At 34.0% G+C, this 21675-nt stretch overlaps 1 protein-coding gene across 1 annotated transcript in view; it reads left to right on the top strand.

Moving 5' to 3' along the window:
• The window catches only part of KLHL1 (kelch like family member 1), a 353403-nt gene that overhangs the window by 123912 nt on the left and 207816 nt on the right, over positions 1–21675 (top strand). The window contains exon 3 of the mRNA XM_025987262.2: positions 7721–7857. Within this exon, the coding sequence (XP_025843047.1) occupies positions 7721–7857 (137 nt within the window). The remainder of the gene's footprint in view (positions 1–7720; positions 7858–21675) is intronic.

Genomic DNA, 21675 nt, shown 5'->3' with positions numbered 1-21675 from the left:
ATATATTTTTTTTTAAAGAAAGAAACAAAGGACTGCACAACAGCCAGAAAACAATCAGATAGCATTGTAAATCCTCACCTATCAATAATTATTCTAAATATAATTTGATTAAATTGTCCAATCAAAAGGTATAGTGCGATAGAATGGATTAAAAAATAAGACCCAACTATATGCTGCCTACAAAAGATTCACTTCAGCTTTAAGAGCATACATAGTCTCAAAAATGAAGACATGGTAAAAAGTATCCCAAGCAAACAGAAACAAAAAGAGAGCACGTATAGTTATAGTTTTATTAGACAAGATAGACTTTAGGGCATAATGTTGGCAAGAAGCAAAGATAGTCATTATGGAATGATTAATCAATTCATCAACAGGATAAAATAATTTGTATATATTGTGGCAATCATTTTGCAATATATATGTGTATCAAATCATCACATTTTTACACCTTAAATACATGTTATATATCAGCAATATCTCAATAAATCTGGAAGATGGGGAGATAAAAGAAGCTAAAAAACTTTCATTTCATTTCTTCTCCCATCATTTAGATATCATTTTAATGTCGTCCGTATGCCTACTACTGATTTTTAGCAGTACATGAAGCATCTTTCCTTGCATAAAACAAATGTATATCAAACATATATGCCTTGGTCTATTCCTTTTTGGTGATGCAAAGGGATTATAAAACATGAAAGTTTTCCACATGAAGTTTGCAATAATCTTGAGGAGGAAATAATAACCCATATGACAATTAAAGAAATTATAATAGTTATCATATATTACATTATAACTGCAATGGAAATAAGCAGCTTTGATTCCAAATACAAGATATAATCAAATGTGGAAATGGGCAGTTTTTCAGAGAAATTGTGTTTGGGGTCAGCCTAGTGGAAAAGAACAAGTGGGGTATTTTAGATAGTGAGAATAATATGGAAAAATAGAGAAGTAAAGAATTTGTGAAAATTATGAGATACTGGCCTAAAGTGGAGTCATTTGTACTGGAAATACTGGGAAATTAAGCTGTAAAAGTAGGAAAAAATGGTTATGACAGATTTTGAAAACCACTAGAGAAATTTGAATTTGAAATGATGTGCATAGTTAGAAGCTCATGTAGATCCTTAAAGAGGGGAGTAGCACAATTCAGTCAACAACAACAATAATAATAATAGTATTAATGCTAGTTGACATTCATTTTGATGTATGTGTCAGGCCCTGTTGTAAGCACTTTGAATATACTAATCCATTTTGTCCTAAAAGGGAAGGAAATCCTAAATCCCCCCCACCTTTTCTTACAGAGTTGAAAATGGAGAAATGGAGGAAATTAAGACATTCACCCAAGTTAATAAGAGGTAGTAGAAATACAATTCAAACTCAAGCAACTCTGTAGAAATAATGTATTAACAAGTACAATAGACTGCTTATCATAATTCACAAAGATAATTCTGAAAACTGGAATCACTTCAGAAAATGTACAGAGTGCTCGCTTTGGCAGCACATATACTAAAGAAAATGTACAGAAAATGGGCACAGAAAAAAACTAGTTAATGGTCTAGGAAGATGTTAGAGTTAATCCAGGCATGAAGTGAGTACTATATAGAGAAAGAGATGAACTGAGAAATATTTTGGAGAACTGTGTCATAAGTTAAGTTTTCCTGAAAGCAGAGCTAGAGACTGGAATTCATGTGTGCATGGTTTATTTAAAGAGCATCCTCAAAAGAAAGGGAAAAGGATAGGGCAGAGGAAGGAGCAAATCAAAAATGTAGTCTCAGCTGGAGTCTTGCTTCATCTTTAACTCCCAAGAAGCTCTGGAACATGACTTTGCTGCAGAGTTAGTCATACTTTGAGGAAAAAGACAGCATTTTTACACTCTGCTTTTATTATTCATTGCCATTGGGCTCACCCACAGGATGAGAGTAGGGGAAGTAGTGGAGGTAAGAGGAACAAGGCACATAAACTCTCAGGGAGGCAACTCCTATTCGCCAAATGTGATCTAGGGAAGGGATAGCTGGGACACAAGTTAGGTGATATTATCACTGGCACTGAGGGCAGAGTTGTGCCTCATAAAGGGGATCTGGCCAGAGTAACCACAAAGTCCAATACAAAAGGAAAGATTGATTTTGTGTCATATTTGAGATAGGCAATAAAAGAGGAGGAGGTATAAATAATGACTTCATAATATCTACACTGAAAATTCAATATATTGGTGTTACACCAATTAATAACAGGGAAGTAAAAATGAAAAAAAAGAATCTCACAGAGAAGACTCTGAATTTAGTTTAGAGCACCCTGAAATATTACTGGGCTCCCTGGTGAGCAGTTTCTGTAGGCATTCAAAATACATGGAAAGATTTAAAACCATCATAATGGCAATAATTAAGGCCATGCTCAAGTATGATTCTGAAACAGTGAGTGTTAAGGCAAAAATTTAGAGGTCTGAAAAAAAAAAAAAAAACCTAGGGCAGTGAGAGGGTCAAGAAGTAAGGGTATAGAGAGAAGTCAATGAATCATAGGTAAGCTGAGATAAGAAAGTCTGTACTGCCTTAGCTAAAAAGGGGTTTTAAAGAAGAGGAGGAGGTCAACAATGTCAAACACTGCCAATAAATTGGAGTAGGGCTAGAAAAGTTTAATAGATTTGGAAGGAAATAAATTGTGATGACCTCAATGAGAGATTTTCCAGAATGGCTGCATGCATTCATATATTTATATATTTTCTGTTCTTGCTTCCATGGCATTAGTAGAAGATATATATGTACCTATAAAGATATTACTTTCTGTTATGTGTTTAATCCTTCCTCCAAAACCTAATCCCCATCTCATGTATGACTTAATCTAAATGCAATATAAACTTGTTTGTACTTTTGTTATTGAATGAAAGAATATAATATATTTTGTATGTTATAGCTGATTGAGAAGATTTCATGTAATTAAGATTAAACTCTACAGGTCACATATTTTACTCTATATAGATATGACCCTGTTACAAGTAAGGCCTTTCTATGTATAAGATTAAACTGGTTAACTTTATGTCGATATACTTCTTCTGCTCTAGGAATGATATGTATCTCTCTGGCTTATGACAGCTTATTTTTATAGCATACAATGTTATATTTAGTTCTTCTGATAAAATTGATTTGACATTGATCTATCTAATTGGTATGTAATACTTGAAATATCTGTGTCTTCATTATTTTGTCAGATTTTGAGAATATAAAGAAATAACCTGTTTAGTTACTAAAGGCTAAATTAAATGTATAACAAATTGATAACTTGGAATATTTTGAACATGTTTGTACCCTAGGCATTAATATTAATCATGGATCCCATAAAATAATCTTTAAATGCATAAGGTATAATACATCGAAGGATTTTTTTTTTCAGTTGAGAGAAGGAATGTCTCTCTTTGTTAAAGTTAGCTTTTACCACGCCCTTCACTTTCATAAAAATCAAGTATAAAGTAGGTAAAATTACAAAATAAATAATTGAAAAAGAGTATCTCTTGATTTGAAAACTATGAAAACTTGTAGATAACAATGTCCTTGACCTTTCTTCCTTTCCTTTCCCTTACAACATTCTTAGAAAGAAAAGGGCATCTGTGGCACGTGGGTGGAACAGTTAGTTAAGCATCAAACTCTTGGTTTGATCTCAGGGTCATGACTGCCCCACATTGGGCTCTGCACTCAGTATGGAGTCTGTTTGGGACTCCTTCTCCCTCTGCCACTCACCCTGCAAGCCCTCTTTTATTCAAATAAATAAATAAATAAATAAATAAATGAATGAATGAATAAATAAATAAATAAATTTTTTTTTTAAGGAAAGACAAGAAGTGCATCTAAAATTTGCTGTTGCTTAGCTTACAGATATAAGCATCACATTTGGTTCTATTGATGTATAGTCCATCACTTTTTAAGTATTTCCTCACTTTCTGGAACAGAAGATGTTCCAGGCTTACTTTATGCTTTGCCTATTTCACCCTATGGTTGGATTCCTTAATGTACATATAGCTGCACACACATGTACACACAGTATTTCTATTTCTTATTAAGGACTGTAAATTTACACTGATATATCTGAATTCTTTTCTTAAAGATTTATTTATTCATAAGAGACACAGACTCAGAGAGAGAGGCAGAGACATGGGCAGAGGAAGAAGCAGATTCCTTGCAGAGAGCCCGATGTGGGACTTGATCCCGGATCCTGGAATCAGGACTTAAGTTGAAGGCAGGTGCCCAACCCTGAGCCGCCCAGGCATCCCAGTATGTCTGATTTCAATCCAGTATCATAGGATTTATCTTGGTTTCCATTTCCATATTTGTAACTCCATTTTCCATCTATGAGTAACATTTCTCTGATGATCTTCAAGAATGTACTAATTTCCTCTAATCCATTTTAAACAGAAAGAAGTTTCAAACTTTCTAATTTAAACAACTATGAAAAACATACCCTCTTAACCATAATGCATTTTTTTACAGTTCTCTATTTCTTTGGACTGAGAATATATTGTCAAATTTTTACAATTGGAAATCTATATTTCTACTTAGGATTTTAAAGATTTTATTTATTTTAGAAAAAGAGGGAGTAGGAGAAGGGAGAGAAAAACATAGACTCAGAGCTGAGCACAGAGCATGATATGGGGCTTAATCCCATTACCCAAGGTCATGACCTGAGCCAAAATCAAGAGTCTAATGCCCAAATGACTGAGCCACCCAGGCACCACCCCATTTAGGATTTTAAAGTACATGAAAAATCTACACTCCCCTTAAAATGACAATAAATCATCAGAAAATGAAACGTTTATACCTTTTCTTTAACGGTATCAGAAACTTGTGACATAAACAAAAAAAAATTTAAATAACTAAAAATGAGTATGACACTCCCTTCTTAGCCTCAACTTTGTTTTTTTTCACAATGTCTAATATACAATTGAAATTTACAATAGAGGGGGGAAAGCAGAAGAATATAATCCATTGGGAAAGTAAAATCAGTTAGTGGATATCAACCTAGAGATGATCCAGATTTTTAAATTATCAGTAAAGTGCCACCTGTGTGGCTCAGTCTGCTAAGCATCTACATTTGGCCTAGGCCATGAACCCAGGGTCTTGGGATTAAGTCCCACATCAGGCTTCTTGCTCAGTTGGGAGTCTGCTTCTCCCTCTCCTTCTGCCTTTACCCCCACTTGTACTCTCTCTTGCTTTCTCTCAAATAAATAACATTAAAAAAATTATCAGTAAAGAGCATTAAAGCAACTATGAAAAATAATTTAAAATATCTATAGGAAAAGATAATGTAATGAATAAAGCGATGGGAATATAAAAGAGATTTGGAAAAATTCAAGTCACTACGAATCATCTACAGTAAAACACAGAGTAGAGAAAGATTGAAAGAAAATTAACTAAGACCCAACAACTTGTGAGGCACTGTCAATTCCTGAAACATATATGTAATTAGAGTCCTAGAAAAAGAGAGTGAATTGTGTGAAAAAAAAAACAGGAATTATTTTCAAGTAACTTTTTAAATTTGATTTAAAAAGGTCTATCCACTATTCTACGAAGCTCAGAAAACCATAATCAGAATAAATACCAAGTAACTACATTGAGGTATATCATTGTCAAACTGCAGCATCTTAAGAAAAAGAGGGGAAAAGAGTAAAAACAATTAGATATAAAAGACATGGTAAATCAGGAAAACAATTATAAGAATGAAAGTTCTTTACTGAATTATCTTATTAGTTCTTTGGACTCTGCTTTTTTTTTTTTTTTTTTTTCTAGGTAGATGATTATATCATCACCCGCTAATCAACTCATTTTGATTGATTTGAAAACATTTCCTGTTTTCCTGAGTTGATTCACAGTAAAGAATGAATGTTTCTATATTTTCTATTAGAAACATTGGAGCCTAACTCATAATAGAATATTATTTTTCTAGCCCCAAAGGCTTGAATTCTATATCAAGTGAAAATAACTTTTTAAAGATATTTTCTTTTTTTTTTATAAATTAATTTTTATTGGTGTTCAATTTACCAACATACAGAAAAACACCCAGTGCTCATCCCGTCAAGTGTCCGCCTCAGTGCCCATCACCCATTCCCCCCCACTCCCGGCCCTCCTCCCCTTCCACCACCCCTGGTTCGTTTCCCAGAGTTAGGAGTCTTTATGTTCTGTCTCCCTTCCTGATATTTCCCACACATTTCTTTTCCCTTCCTTTATATTCCCTTTCACTATTATTTATATTCCCCAAATGAATGAGAACATACACTGTTTGTCCTTCTCCGATTGACTTACTGCACTCAGCATAATACCCTCCAGTTCCATCCACGTTGAAGCAAATGGTCGGTATTTGTCGTTTCTAATGGCTGAGTAATATTCCATTGTATACATAAACCACATCTTCTTTATCCATTCATCTTTTGATGGACACCGAGGCTCCTTCCACAGTTTGGCTATTGTGGACATTGCTGCTAAAAACATCGGGGTGCAGGTGTCCCGGCGTTTCATTGCACCTGAATCTTTGGGGTAAATCCCCAACAGTGCAATTGCTGGGTCGTAGGGCAGGTCTATTTTTAACTCTTTGAGGAACCTCCACACAGTTTTCCAGAGTGGCTGCACCAGTTCACATTCCCACCAACAGTGTAAGAGGGTTCCCTTTTCTCCACATCCTCTCCAACATTTGTGGTTTCCTGCCTTGTTAATTTTCCCCATTCTCACTGGTGGGAGGTGGTATCTCATTGTGGTTTTGATTTGTATTTCCCTGATGCCAAGTGATGCAGAGCATTTTCTTATGTGCATGTTGGCCATGTCCATGTCTTCCTCTGTGAGATTTCTCTTCATGTCTTTTGCCCATTTCATGATTGGATTTTTGTTTCTTTGGTGTTGAGTTTAATAAGTTCTTTATAGATTTTGGAAACTAGCCCTTTATCTGATATATCATTTGCAAATATCTTCTCCCATTCTGTAGGTTGTCTTTTAGTTTTGTTGACTGTATCCTTTGCTGTGCAAAAGCTTCTTATCTTGATGAAGTCCCAATAGTTCATTTTTGCTTTTGTTTCTTTTGGCTTTGTGGATGTATCTTGCAAGAAGTTACTGTGGCTGAGTTCAAAAAGGGTGTTGCCTGTGTTCTTCTCTATGATTTTGATGGACTCTTGTCTCACATTTAGATCTCTCATCCATTTTGAGTTTATCTTTGTGTATGGTGAAAGAGAGTGGTCCAGTTTCATTCTTCTGCATGTGGATGTCCAATTTTCCCAACACCATTTATTGAAGAGACTGTCTTTCTTCCAATGGATAGTCTTTCCTCCTTTATCGAATATTAGTTGACCATAAAGTTCAGGGTCCACTTCTGGGTTCTCTATTTATAAGCCAATAAGTATCAATAAGATTGATAAGTACATGATAGATATAAGAGATACATAGATGATAGGTAGAGTACCTCTGTGCTGCATTCTTTTTAAAAATTATTTTATTTATTTATTTTAGAGAGAGAGTGCACAAGAAGGGGGTAGGGACATAAGGAGAGGCAGAGAAAGTCTTAAGCAGACTCCACACTGAGTGGAGCCTGACACAGGGATGCATTTCAGGATCTGAGATGACAACCTGAGCTGAAACCAAGAATTAGACACTTAACCAATGCAGCCACCCAGGTGCCCTGTACTGCATTCTTCTTGACACTAAGCATTTTGCTGCTTTATATTCATAACCTAAATTAGATTCTATGACTCTTTCAGGCTTGTTCTGAGCTCAGTCTCCGACTATTTTGCTGCCATGTTTACAAGTGATGTTTGTGAAGCCAAGCAAGAGGAGATTAAGATGGAAGGCATAGACCCCAATGCCCTCTGGGACCTTGTTCAATTTGCATATACAGGTACAGTAAAAGAATTATAGCTTCATGTTGATTTCTTGTAAATTTTAGAATTTTAGCATAAGATTTAAAGCTTAAAAAGTGCTTACTTTGTATCTTTTTTCATTTGAAAGATTATATAACAAAATAAAATCAGTTACTTTTTCATTTCTATGGAATTACAAATGTAGGTATATATGTATATGTATGCTCTCTTCTTTTCCACAAAGGGCTTAATAAGCTTATAAAAATAGTCAATGGAATGAGCTTGAGAGAGGAGCAAAAAGGTTATTAATTATCAAATAAGAATTTTTTTAATGTCCATCCTTAGAGCATTAGGAAGAGAAATAGATTCTCATTTTCTTTCCTTTTAGAAAGTATAGGTTGGAATAATTCTTTCTCCTTGAAATTTATTATTTTAATATTAAAATCTTCACAGAACATTTAATGTGGACCTGTCAAACTTAGTTGAAATGGACAATGAAGATACTTAGAGTTATGGAACTGACTACTTTTTGAAATTTTTGTTTTCTGATCTACTATGTTGACATTTTCTAATGGCCTTGCACTACATTATATTTAGTGCATTCAAGTGAGTTTGTCAATTTAGCAAACATTCGCTGGATGTTTCTAAGTATGTGAGTATCAGCTATATCCTTGGTGAACAAACTAATGAATAAGATGTCCTTACCTTCCAGAATTTCGTAGTCCAAGTGGAGAAGAATTAGATGACAGAATAAGTACAGTATAATGTGACACATTAAGACAGTGTTGTAAAGCATAAACCTGCTGTTCAAAGCATTATCAGGGCTCACATACATTTGAAACATTTTAATACTTTTCAAGATTATTGTGGTAAGGGGAGACATTCTAATAAAATCTTGGGATAGAAGCAAAGGTAGATAGTAAGAATTGAAGTAATATTTTTTTAAAAAAATGGCATGTGGTTCATTTTGCTAGAATTTTCAGTCATGGTATGAAATAAGAAAAAAGGCCAGGGCCTGATTATCAAAGCAGTGGGACTCTAGTTTAAGGAGCTGTGTTTTTGCAGCCTTCCTGGTTATCAGGAAATATGTGGGCATTGTAAAGATCAGCAACTAGAACTAAAAGGCTATAGGAATAGTAGGAATCTGTCTTCCTGGAGGATTTGGCTTTTCATAGAGAGGAGTTTGCTAATATAACAATCAGTAAATGAAGCCTCTTCGAAGGCTCTGGGTGCTAAATTTCAAAGTAGCAATTTGATGGGCGGATGCAGACATTTCCTAGCCTCAGTTATTTTTATTTTTTAAGATGTATTATTTATTTTAAGGACAGAGAGCAAGCACAAGTGCCCTCATGAAGAGAAGGGGCAGAGGGAGAGGGCGAGAGAGAATCTTAAGCAGACTTCCTATTGAGCAAGAAGCCCTACAGGGTTGGATCTCACAACCCTGAGATCATGACCTGGGCCAAAATCAAGAGTTGGGTGCTTAACTGACCCAGGCACCCCTGCCTCAGTTTTTTTTTTTTTAAGATTTATTTATTTATTCATTAGAGACACAGAAAGAGAGAGGCAAAGACATAGAGCAGAGGGAGAAGCAGGCTCCTCGCAGGAAGCCCCATGTGGGACTCGATCCCAGGTCCCTGGGGTCGCACCCTGAGCCGAAGACAGACGCTCAACTGCTGAGCCACCCAGGTGTCCCTGCCTGTTATTTTTAAATTATATTTTTTCAAAACAAATACTGCACTGGACAAAGTTAAGCAAGTAAACATGTATTCAAGGCTGTTGCAATAGGGGAGAGAGACAGAATTCAGTCTCTAATTCTGCTGAAACAAAGCCCCCTTTAGGGGTTAGGATGAGAAAACGCAGATCATCTATGTTTGCTATTTGGCTTTATCTAGAAGAAAAGTAGACTTTTTCCTATCTAAGTGACATAATGTAGTTTTACAACTTAGAGCAAGGCATCCACTCAAATTGTATTTCTATTCTCCCACAAAAATAGGGGTGCTATCATCCTTGAAGTTGACATTTCAAAGAGAATGCCTCCAAGTCCTTGAGAGCAAGGTTCCTGGGTTGTAAAACTGGCAAAAAGATACATCTCAAAGGGACAGATAGAGAATTTATAATCACACATTTTCCTAAGTAAATAATATGAGAAAAGGGAGACCAAAGATCTAAAGTTCAGGAAGTAGTCTGTTTATATCTTGGTCAGGCTGAAGGACCACTAAAACGTCTAGTCAATTTCAATTTGCATACAACCTGAAATAGTAACATAAAGGATTTTTGGATTCCCAGCCAGAAGATAGCAAACATAACCACATTATTGTTTCCTTGAAAGGGAAGAATCATGAACCTTACAGTTTAAGGATCTTTCTAGCAACAGAAAGGCATAATTCCACCCCTTACCGTCTCCATGGCCTGGCAACCTTGCATTTCTCTGCTTCAAAACTAGGTCAAAAGACGCTCATCATCATGCAGCACAAAGTTGGAAGGTGTTTCAAAGCTCCCTGCTGAATGTAACGACCCAGATTTGCTCAGCTTTACAGAGGGCAGACAGGATACAAAGTGGCCTTTCAGTTGCCACTGCTACTTTGGCCTTTGCTGCAAAGTCCATAGCTCCCTGGTGGCTGATAAATTTCTAATTATTAGTTTATAGAAATATTAGATGATCCTTTACAAGCTAATATTAGGAGAACCTTAGGCATAATAAAATACAGAGAGAGAAAGAGAGAGAGAGAAAGAAGAGATCAAGTGAGCAATGACAGAAATGGATAATAGGAGGTATCTGAATATGTGTCCATTTTAGGTAGTGCTCTAGTTAGTTTCTAAGACTTTTCTTGGTAACAGGCTAAAAATAATTGCATCACAGAAGACAGAAAATATGAATGAGCAGTAAAGACACATAAAGGGTCAGCTATTTGGTAATATTTTCTTAAATTTTGAGGTTTAAGAGGCTTTGGAGAAATTAAAGAGGATCAACTATGCAAAGAATTGATACTTAACCATTAGCTGTAGAAGTATTCAGTAGAGATACATAAGATCACTTTAAAATGATTTAAACAGATAAAAACTTCCATGAGACCTGGAAAGTCTGTAAGGTTTGAAAGAATCATAGGGAGCAAATTTATGTTTATTAACTTAGAAATTAAGGAAAAGAATGAAAGGGTAAAGTAGTTTGCAATAAATTTTTGACTAAGATAAGCTTCAGTGATTATAGGGTTTAATAATATTTGATTTGAAGAATGAGGAATTATCCCTTGAAGAATTCCAGGTAGTAAAATTTGCACATGGTAAGTCATGGGAGACATCTTCTCTGTCTACCCCTCTTTTCCCCTACTCTAGCAAATTAGAATAAGAAGATGTGGGACCAGGGGCCTGGTAGAGCTTCAGTAAAAACTGAAGCACGTATTTACAGGGTTTTGTTTTTGTTTTTGTTTTTGATTTCTGGTAACCAGGAAGAGTGACCTGGATACCCAGGAGGTGACTACAGTGGTGAGAACAGCTTGAAGAAGATAGGACAATTTTTAAAGGAAAAACATATAATAATAAAAAGGTTAATACTAGATGTATGTAATATAGGATCAAGAAAACCAGGTCTTGGGGATCCCGGGGTGGCGCAGCGGTTTGGCGCCTGCCTTTGCCCCAGGGCGCGATTCTGGAGACCCGGGATCGAGTCCCACGTCAGGCTCCCGGTGCATGGAGCCTGCTTCTCCCTCTGCCTTTGTCTCTGCCTCTCGCTCTCTCTCTGTGTGTGACTATCATAAATAAAAATTTTTAAAAAAATTAAAAAAAAAAGAAAACCAGGTCTTTGTGTTTACAAAATTAAACATTTTTAGAAGTATAAAAGATTAAGATACAACAATAAAAATGATGTCTAATTACTACAGTATGAAAATTAGCTTCTTAAAATAGAAGGCACCATGAGGTCGATTTTTTTTACACATCGTCACAGCTCAGGAATGGAAAGGAAATGAAAATTCACACTGTTGTTAGAAATAATTGTATATCTAACATGAGGTTCACATCAATTTTCCAATTTTTAATGAGCTGTTTAGTTTCAAAGTTCTTTTTAAAACTTTTCACTGAATTTTCTTTACCATTTTTAACAAGAAATCTGAGTACAATCTTAGCTATTCGTGGAGAGCAAAAGATCCAAAAGCAACAGTGCATGTTTTAAAATACTGCCCTTTTATAATTGGTGCCTTACATTTAAAGTTTGAATTTTTGGTTGTAATCTAAAGGATATGTAATTATATGACTGTGTATCAGGTTTTCAAAATCAAACCATAATTCAGCTAACAATATTTGAGCACATTGCATGAAGAGAGTCCCACTAGGGACTAGAAGATAAAGTATAAATTCAGACTGTATGGATATAGATTAATATAACATAAACCTTTAAACAAATTTGGCGATTAATAAAATTATTAGAACAGGGCATAGTGAAAAAACTCTTAAGATGTATGTACCACTGTCCATTTTATGACATTCTCAATTTTATATAGTGTCAAAAGACCTAAAAACGGCTTTTTAAATATTTTCCTACATATATTAGAGCCTCCGTTCTGTATTTTACTCATCTAAGAAAGACACTTGAGATAGTGTTTGTTGAATCTGTAATAAAGCCTGTGATTTGAATAATGAAGTCAAGACTGTTCTGGAATTTTCTACAGAACATACACAGAAGCATAGAATCAGAGAAGAGCTCTAATTCTACATATATGTTTATGGTTTCTCATCATTCTACTTTCATATTACTTAGAGAGTTAGAGATGTATAAAACTGTAGTAATTCCATCCCTTAAAAAAAGAAAAGAAAAAAAAATCCATCCCTTACATTATAAATTTTACAGATGAACATTTTTCCTATGGCTAATTATGTGATGCAAAGCAGAGGCACCAAAACTATTTTTTTAAGAATACATATTTGATATTTCAAATAAGCATTGACAGACTCATCCAAGACAAGTAAGAACTTTGTTGGTCTCCTTTGAATTTACATGAGGGAACAGCATTTAAGAACCTCTGAAGTTCTTAAGGCAGTCCATCAATGAGATAACATAACCTGACAAAGATCAATAGTAAGACAATGAATCTATTACTAGAATGAAACATCATGACACACATTTAATGGCATTTTCTCTACTGAATCAATGTCCTTTTGTAAAGTTACCCAGTTATGGCGAAGTTTCTTGGAATGGCTTGTGATTGTCATGCCCTCAAAATAGTTTGGGTATCTTAAATTGACAATCATATTGCTATGTAGTGGCTTATTGCAGGTTTGGGTCACGCCTCTTCCTTTGTCATAGCTCAGGAATGGAAAGGAAATGGAAATTTACACTGACGTTAGAAATAATTGTATATCTCATATGAGGTTCATATCAATTTTCTAAATTATTGATTCTAGTTCCCACAGAAGGCAATGGTACCTAATGACTTAAGCGCAGTAATGCCTAACACTCCTTGTCCTATAAATGCATTGAATGCCTTTTAAGTTTTACTACATGCCCACTATGTACTGTGCCCTGTGATGGGCTCTGGAAGACAATATACTTAATTAAACCCATTTTCTGCCTGTAAGGGACTTTCCACTTTAGTGTATAAAATAACTTTTGTTGTCTTCTTTTGTTATAAACATCCTTTTGATAGACATAGTCTAATATTTCTTCATTAGAGAATGATACAGAGCAAATTTCGAAGGCTATTACATTGATTTGTGTATATGTAAATAAATATATTTATATGTAGCTATACATACACACACGCACGCCACACACACTCATATCCATATATGTGTGTGTGTGTATATATATATATATGCTGAATACTGAATACGTATATACTGAATACTGAATTTATTTATTTGTTTACTTACTTACTTATTTATTTCAGTAAGTATTTCAGTTCTGGCCAAAAAATTGATGATTACATTGTGATAATAAGAGGAAATGTAATATATTTGAAAAGGATGCTCTCAAGTTCACCGTATTTTAACATTGCTTTCAGATTGATAGAAATTTCCTTCTGGTTTATCTTTTACATACTCCCAACTAACTGAACATGCTTGAAAATATACTGTGTTCATTGATGCGTAAGGAAATAGAGTTCTAACAAATGTGAAAGATGGGATTGCAGGCTTACTAGCAAAGTGTCAGGTCCTGTAGAGAACTGATAAGGACACGGTTTAAATAAAGGAAGCTGTCCATCTAGCAGTGGTATTAAGAAAAGAGGTAGAAAATTAAACTGCCAAATGGCAAACCTTTAATCATACTGAAGAGTTAACTTCCTTATAAAAAAAAAAAAGGTTTATGTGCCACTGAAGTTAATTAAAGTCTCAGTACATGCTAACAAATGTTACGATAGCTTCTGCTTGCTGTCAAACATTTGAACAAAATAAGTACACACATACAAGGAGCCGAGATGTTTAGTGTTCTGCTTTATATTTAAAAAGTATACATCAATACAGCCAGCCTGGACTGAATATTGTAAACTCCCCTCAGAATTTTTTATTGTAATTAAAAGTAAATTATTATTTCATTTTTATTACTGGTTTAATTCAAGTGGCATAAATTATGCAAGCACATTATCAGAATATTAGTTTTAATCTTAGAACTTTTACTAGATAGAAAATTTCTGTTCTTAATTTAAGAAATTGAGCCTTTAAAATTAGTTTTATCTATTATTATTACCCATTAATTAAAAATATTGATTTAGTAATTTCCATAGGATGCTGCAATAATCTATATATTCAGTAGGAAAAAAAGTAAAAATAATGAAAATAAAAATAAATCAGCTGTATATTGCCATCCTACCTTTTCATTATCACTAGAACTCCTATGTATGTGTGTGTGTGTGTGTGTGTGTGTATGTGTGTGTGTACATAACAATGATTAATATAAACTAAGTTGGGGGAAATTATTATATCAAAATAGATTAAAAATTATGTATATTTTCTGAATATTTTATAACATTTTATGATTACTAAATTACATCTTGGCTTCATGCTATGGGATTCCATTGCTAGACTGAAAAAGAAATTGATATGTGAAACAATATTTAGTAGCAGTAGTGGAAAGTGTACGTCTCTTCTGCCTTTTAGTTTTACATTCACTTTCTGTGTCCTCAAGTAAGGAAAATCCCCCAGGTCTCATCTGATAATCAACTTTGCTTTCCTAAAAAATTTGCTTGGATTTTATTTTATCATTGCTCACAATCTTATAATTGTTTACATTTTCCTTTGGGTATTAGAAATTGTTTAGGGAAGTTGTTTACATGTCATTTGGGTCCTACATTCTGCTTTGGATCCTAGGAAGGCAGGCACTGAATCATATACCACTATGAAATGTGTGTAGAGTACATGGTATGTATTTTGGTACATTAATCTGTTACTTGACTATATTTTCTTAGGGTCACTTCATTTTCACTCTAATCCCAAAATATCTGCACACCTGATTCTGTTGTACTTATAGGTAAGTATGTAGGATTTAACATTAGAAATATGCGAGGTTTTCTTTGGCCTTCACCAGGACTAATATTCAACCAGAACTCACTGAAATGTTTCAACCCAGTATTCATTCAAATTGTTGGGCTTTTATTCTAATTGGCATGTATTTATTTCTTACTTCTCAAGTACTTTGATTATATCCCTTGGGCTGCCCCATTTTATAGTTAAAGATCTTGGTCAACTTAGTTTTATAGTGTCATAATATTATTCAACTCTAAGAAAGGAAAATAATAATGCCTAAGTAAGAGGATTGTTTTAAAGAGTAAATGAGCTAATAAAAGTATGTGGGTTTAGCATAATGCTTAGCATATCGTAAGCACTCAATTATGATGATTAATTGTAATGGGTATTTCTGTATTACATCAAATCCTTTACACAATCTGTTATAAAAAAATAAAACTGAAGACAAAATGAGGAAAGATTCATCATTTTGTCAAAATTTATTTATTAATTTTTAATCTGATTTATTATATGAGTTAATATTACAATATGAATTCTAATTCATATGTATAAATTGGTATATGTCTTTAGTGGTACATTTTGTTAGACCACCACTTGTAATTTTACTGCCTGATATATATTAATTATGTTTTTGTCATGTATTGCATTCATTATTTCAGCATATCTTATCTCATTCCACACAATAATATTCTGAGATGGGCAAACTAGTCATATCTTATTGTCAGAAACGAAAATGAAAATACCTTAATATAGAGGGCAAGAAAATTTCATGGATGTGAAAGCATTGTCTGGTTTTCCCAATGGCATTTCAACGTCCTTTGTGCTAGGTCTGAAGTTATTCAACTTCCTATTCGATTAATGATAGGGAAGCTGCTTATATGTACTTATTGCTACCTTCCATTTTCCTAATACCAACTGCCATCAAATATAATTTTTTCTTACAATTAGTTTCTTTTTCCACAAAATCACGAATAACCCGAGGAAAGTATGTAGATGCTACAAATGGAGAATTGTTTGTCATTGATCAGAGCACTAAACACTGACCATCCTCAGGCTTGGACATTCACAGTTTCATAACTGCAAATTTAAGTCTAATTTTTTTGTGATTTTTATGTGAGTAAAAATTACAAGAAACATTACATGTGGCGCATATGAGTGGCTCTGTTGGTTAAGTATCTACCTTTGGCTCATGTCATGGTCCTGGGGTCCTGGGATGGAGCCCCACACTGGGCTCTGTGCTCAGCACAGAGTTTGTTTGTCCCTCTCACCCTGCCCCTTCCCCCCAGCTTGTGCTCTCTTTCTCTCAAATAAATAAATAAAATATTTTTTAAAAATAAATAAAAGAAATATTACATGTTTAACATTTAACATTTTCAGGATGTTTTACACACATCTCTGTTACCTCTTATAACATTCAGCTTTCTCATGCAGTTGGGAAAAATGTAGCACCAACCTCACGTTTCTGAACAATACACATCTTTTCAAATTACTACTTTATTTTTTTCCAAATTACTACTTAGTTGTGTTTTGACTATTTCTCAAAACTTTGTGTTTGAAATTTGATAGAGTTGATTGTTTTTGCAGATAGAATGTGGAAAAAAAAAACAGCCAAAAACAATACACAAACAAAAACAAGCAAATAAAATAACTCCAGTCGCTGCCCCTTCTGAAGACTTCCAGAAATCACCATTTTGACCTATTTGCCACCTTCATTCAGGAGAGACTTCCCCTTCTTGTTGGAGACAGGAAATTCATAAAAGGAAAGATGATAAGGGCTACGTAACAGGGAAAACATATCAGCCAGAAGTGGATGGTATGCTCAAGATATCCTAAAGGAATACCTCGATCTCTGCCTCCTTTAGATTGTGTGTTTAGCTTTCTTAGACACATTACAGCACAATTGTAGTCCTCTTACATTCCCCTACCAGAGAAGATATTTCACTAAAGGACATTCATGCCGGTCTGATACCTGTTCCTGCCTGTCTTTTCTTCTTTGGAGAAATGTTCAGGATTGTATGTGTATGTGGTGGGGAGGGGAAGTGAGGTCTGGGGCTACTGCATAATATCAGTAAAGAAAATCTAGACTGGTATTGGAAGTTCAGTCTTGTGAGAATTGAAAAAATTACTTTAACATGTGACATTTTCCTTTATGATTCATTCGTGTTTGCAAATTGTAAACAGTACTTTGAAATATATGTCATTAATAATTTTAATGTGTTTTCCTGGACTATAATATAGCTATAATATAGTCTACTATCTGATAAATGAGCATTTTAATATAATGGACATTCTAAAAATTTTTTACAAGTTATTATTTTATTTATCAAGTTAAGTTAAAGAAAATATATTTAGAACCTCAAGCACAAACCTCATTTTTTGATATGTATTTAATTTAAATTTGTCATGTCACAAAATGGCTCAAAATGGCTTCACAGTAAAATATGTAAGAGAGAGAAATATTATCAATAACCTGTAGGGTAATGTTTTGACATGTATTTGAGAGTTAAGTGTATATTCCTACAATAACACTTTGTAACTATTTCAAGGCTGAGAAATATTGATTATGATTACGGGCTGTTGGAAGTGAAGATTTCAAGAAAAATATGAATGCTTGTAGCCAGAAAATGAAAGTGGTACATCTCTGAAAATCATCAAAATGACACCAGAAAAGGAATAAGATAATATATTAAGCATATTTTGAGAGCCAGGCTAGTGCTCCAAAGAAAATTGTTAAACAAACAAACAAAACAACATCTGGCAACTCAGAAGCGTGGAAGTGCAGAGCAAGTGGGTAGTATAGCCTCATGCACAGGTTGGATGGTTGAACTCTCAAACTGGGTAGACTGACAGATGATAAAATATCAAAAACTGCAGGCTTTTTGATTTCCACATCACAACCGTCCAAGTCAGTGCAAAAAATTTTTAAGCAACCCAAGATAGAGCAACTTTGTTGATGACTGCAATTCAACTTACTACTATAAGAACACACTTCTCCATAATGTTACTGTAAAATCTGTCTGGTAAGAAGTTATATTTTCTTATACTTATCCTTTTCAATTTCCCCTCTATTTTTTCTGACTGAAGTAGAACAGTAAAGGAAGAACAAATATAAAAAATCATTTACAGAAGCCACAAGACTGATTTGGTCTTAATTTTGTGCCTAAGTATCTATGATGTATAAGGCTTTGAAATTCAAGTAAAAAAAGACTTGAAAGAGGCATTCAAATTCAAATCTATAACACCTCTGGTATGATTTACACCTTAAGAATCTTAAGATTCTGTTTGTATTCATAGAGATTACATACCAATTTGCTTTAGCTTCTTATCCACCAAGGTAAAAAAGGAAGCATAATCAATTATGTTATACAATAAAAGCATATTTTACTCAACATAAACACAGGTTTCTAATATTAAAATCTCAGAAGAAATTTTTTTAATATTTGAGTATTTGTAAAACACTATATGATATACTTCAGACATCTATACTGATATGCCAGAAGTGGATATAATAATGAATATGGAACTATTTCTTTTGTCTACGGATTCAAATTCAAATGATATTGCCCAGACACACAGATTACTAATAATTTCATGCATCAAACAATAAAATATTAAATTTCAGGGATAAAACTCAGTTGGGTTGAAGGTACATTTAACTTAAAGAGATTGGTATTGGGGTGCCTGGGTGGCTTAGTTTGTTAAGTGCTGGGCTCTTGGTTTCCGCTCAGGTCATTATCTCAGGGTCGTGAGTTCAGGTCCCCCACTGTGCATGAGCCTGCTTAAAATTCTCTCTCTCTCCCTCTGCCCCTCCACCGATCCCCCACCTCTGCTCTCTCTCTTAAAAAAAAAGAGAGAGAGAGGGAGCAATTGGTGTTACTGATGCTGAACTCAACATGTTCCACCTAAAGTTATCCTAAAGTATTAAATTCTGTAATCGCCAAATGAGCATATTTGTGGTATATTTGGCATACCAGTTGACAAACTCTGTTATTCACAATAGAAGTTTGGATAATTTGTATAACTATGTGTTTTCTCAGAACCTAAATTTCCTTGAGTCTTGAGTGACAGCCTGTGTTAGACTAAACCCTACAGCAAGTACTAGGAGTAGGAAAAAAAACTAGGGACAGAGTTGTTAAGTTATGAAATTCTGAAGAGAAGGGGTATATTTTATGGTTAAAGTCAAGTAAGTTAAACACCTGTGCATGAATGTGGGTCAAGGGAATGTTCAGAAAAAGTCAAGATTTTTCTCAGCAAATAACTCCTTGTTCTTTCCAAATGATAGATATGTGAGAATATTAGCTTTAAAACAATTTAGGTAAATGAAAACTACTGAAATTTTTAGTTCGACCTGATAGCCATTGGATTTTTTAAAGAAAAAGGTGTGCAGATAGAATTAGAAAAATAATGGCCTTTATTTTTGCAACTACCTTTTCATTGGTCCTTGCATAAATATTTTCCTGACTTTTTTAACAGTGAGCCAGCCCTTAAACTCTGAGATATATTTAGTGCTCAAAAAACATAAACTATGCTTTTCTTATGGCTGGAATCCATGTATGACATAGTTTATTAATAAGCTCTAAGTTGATAGAATTTTCCAGGCATATCTTGTCATTCTATTTCCTAAAACTGATTTGCTATGGTTTTTTAGAGAACAATCAGGATTTTCTTCTAAATGAGAGGTAGAGAGAGGGATCAGGAAGCCAGTAACATGGCACATATTAGAATAAGAAATAATTTGAGGGTAGCAAAAAGTCTAAAGTACAGTAAAAATCATTTTCTTTTGGTAACTGTTAAAAAGACATGTAAGCCTGCTAAAAATAATAAAATGATGCAAACCAAAATTTTCTTAACTCTCCAGCCTTTTTTGAAACATTTAAAAATGCAGGAATTTGTTGATATAAATAAATTACTAATTAGATAAATAACCAAGAATATATAAATCTCTCATGTAGAATTCCACATCATTCATGTCATTAATCTACCCTCAAGGAAATTAATCATAACACCCCATTCTTAAAGTGTGGCCATGCATAAGGACCTCCTGCCAGAAAGCATGGTTTGGAAGAGAGATAAAAGGGTCTTTTTACAATGAAGAAACCTGAGAAACACTACTTCTGTGGGGCCACCTTATTGATTGGAAGGTGGGAAGCACAGTGGTGAAAGAATTCACCTAAGCCAGAAGAAAGGAAATAGAGGTTTACTGGATTAGGAGAAGGAGGGGAAGGGGAGGAGGAGGGGCAGGGGAAGGAGGAGGGGAGGGGGAGGGGAAGAAGAAGAAGAAGAAGATGAAGAAGAAGTTGTTTACTGAATACACTATTAAGGGAGTAGTGGACAGGAAAGCAAGGGAAAGACTCTACATCTATTAAGTGATCAAAGTTACCATTAACAGTGGTAAGTCATGTTGATAGTATGTGCCCTTGATATGATGTGATGCGACAAAAAACAATATCCCAGTGTAATCATGATTAGATGAATCCCAATTGAGGGACATTCTACAAAATACTTAACCGGAACTCCTCAGAATTATCAGTCATCCAAAATAAGGAAAGTCTGAGAAATTGTCACAACCAAGAGGATCCTAAGGAGACAAAAAGACTAAATGAAATATGATATCTTACATGGGATCCTGAAACAGAAAGGGGGCAACAGGTAAAAAATCCAAATAAATGAGAGTAAGTATGGACTTAATAATAATAACAGTATTGGTTCATTAATTTAGCACATGTATTTTACTAATGTAAAATGATAATAACTAGGCAAAATGGGTATATATTATATGAGAAGTCTCTGTACTATTTTTACAAGTTTTCTGTAAGTTTTAAGTATTTTAAGAAAAAACTTTATGAAAAAATGTCTATGATTTAATTAAACATTCATTTTTTTACATTTTGTTTTGGCTCTAGTGTGGTAATGTTATTTCTTTCTTTCCACTGAAGATAGATAGATGATAGATAGATAGATAGATAGATAGGTAGATAGATAGATAGATAGATAGATAGATAGATAGATAGATAGATGATAGATAGACATAGGTAAATAATAGATAAATTTAACTTACCTAATAGATTTTATAGGCAATTTTTGCACCTGTCTAATAAAATACGTTCTTTTTTTAAAGTAACTGATTTTATAAATAAAATATAGTTATATAGCACATTTGGTAATAGGATATCACTTTTCCATTAGTAATACAACGGTATAAATTCAGTCTTCCATAATCTTTACTTTTTCCTCCCCAATCTATTTTACATATTTTCACTCCAAAACAGTATATGTAAGTATATTCTTTTCTAGAAAATCACTTTAAGTCTACTGATTTATATTTGGAATACTCAGTAGTTTTAGCATTTACTTAAAGTGAGACTATACATATATGTAGCACACATTTGGAGGTATCCTAT

This window comes from Vulpes vulpes, chromosome 6 (assembly GCF_048418805.1).
Source record: "Vulpes vulpes isolate BD-2025 chromosome 6, VulVul3, whole genome shotgun sequence".
In the NCBI taxonomy this organism is placed as follows: domain Eukaryota; kingdom Metazoa; phylum Chordata; class Mammalia; order Carnivora; family Canidae; genus Vulpes; species Vulpes vulpes.
The sequence above is the reverse complement of the archived record's forward strand: the minus strand, read 5'-3'. Positions and strand labels throughout refer to the sequence as shown.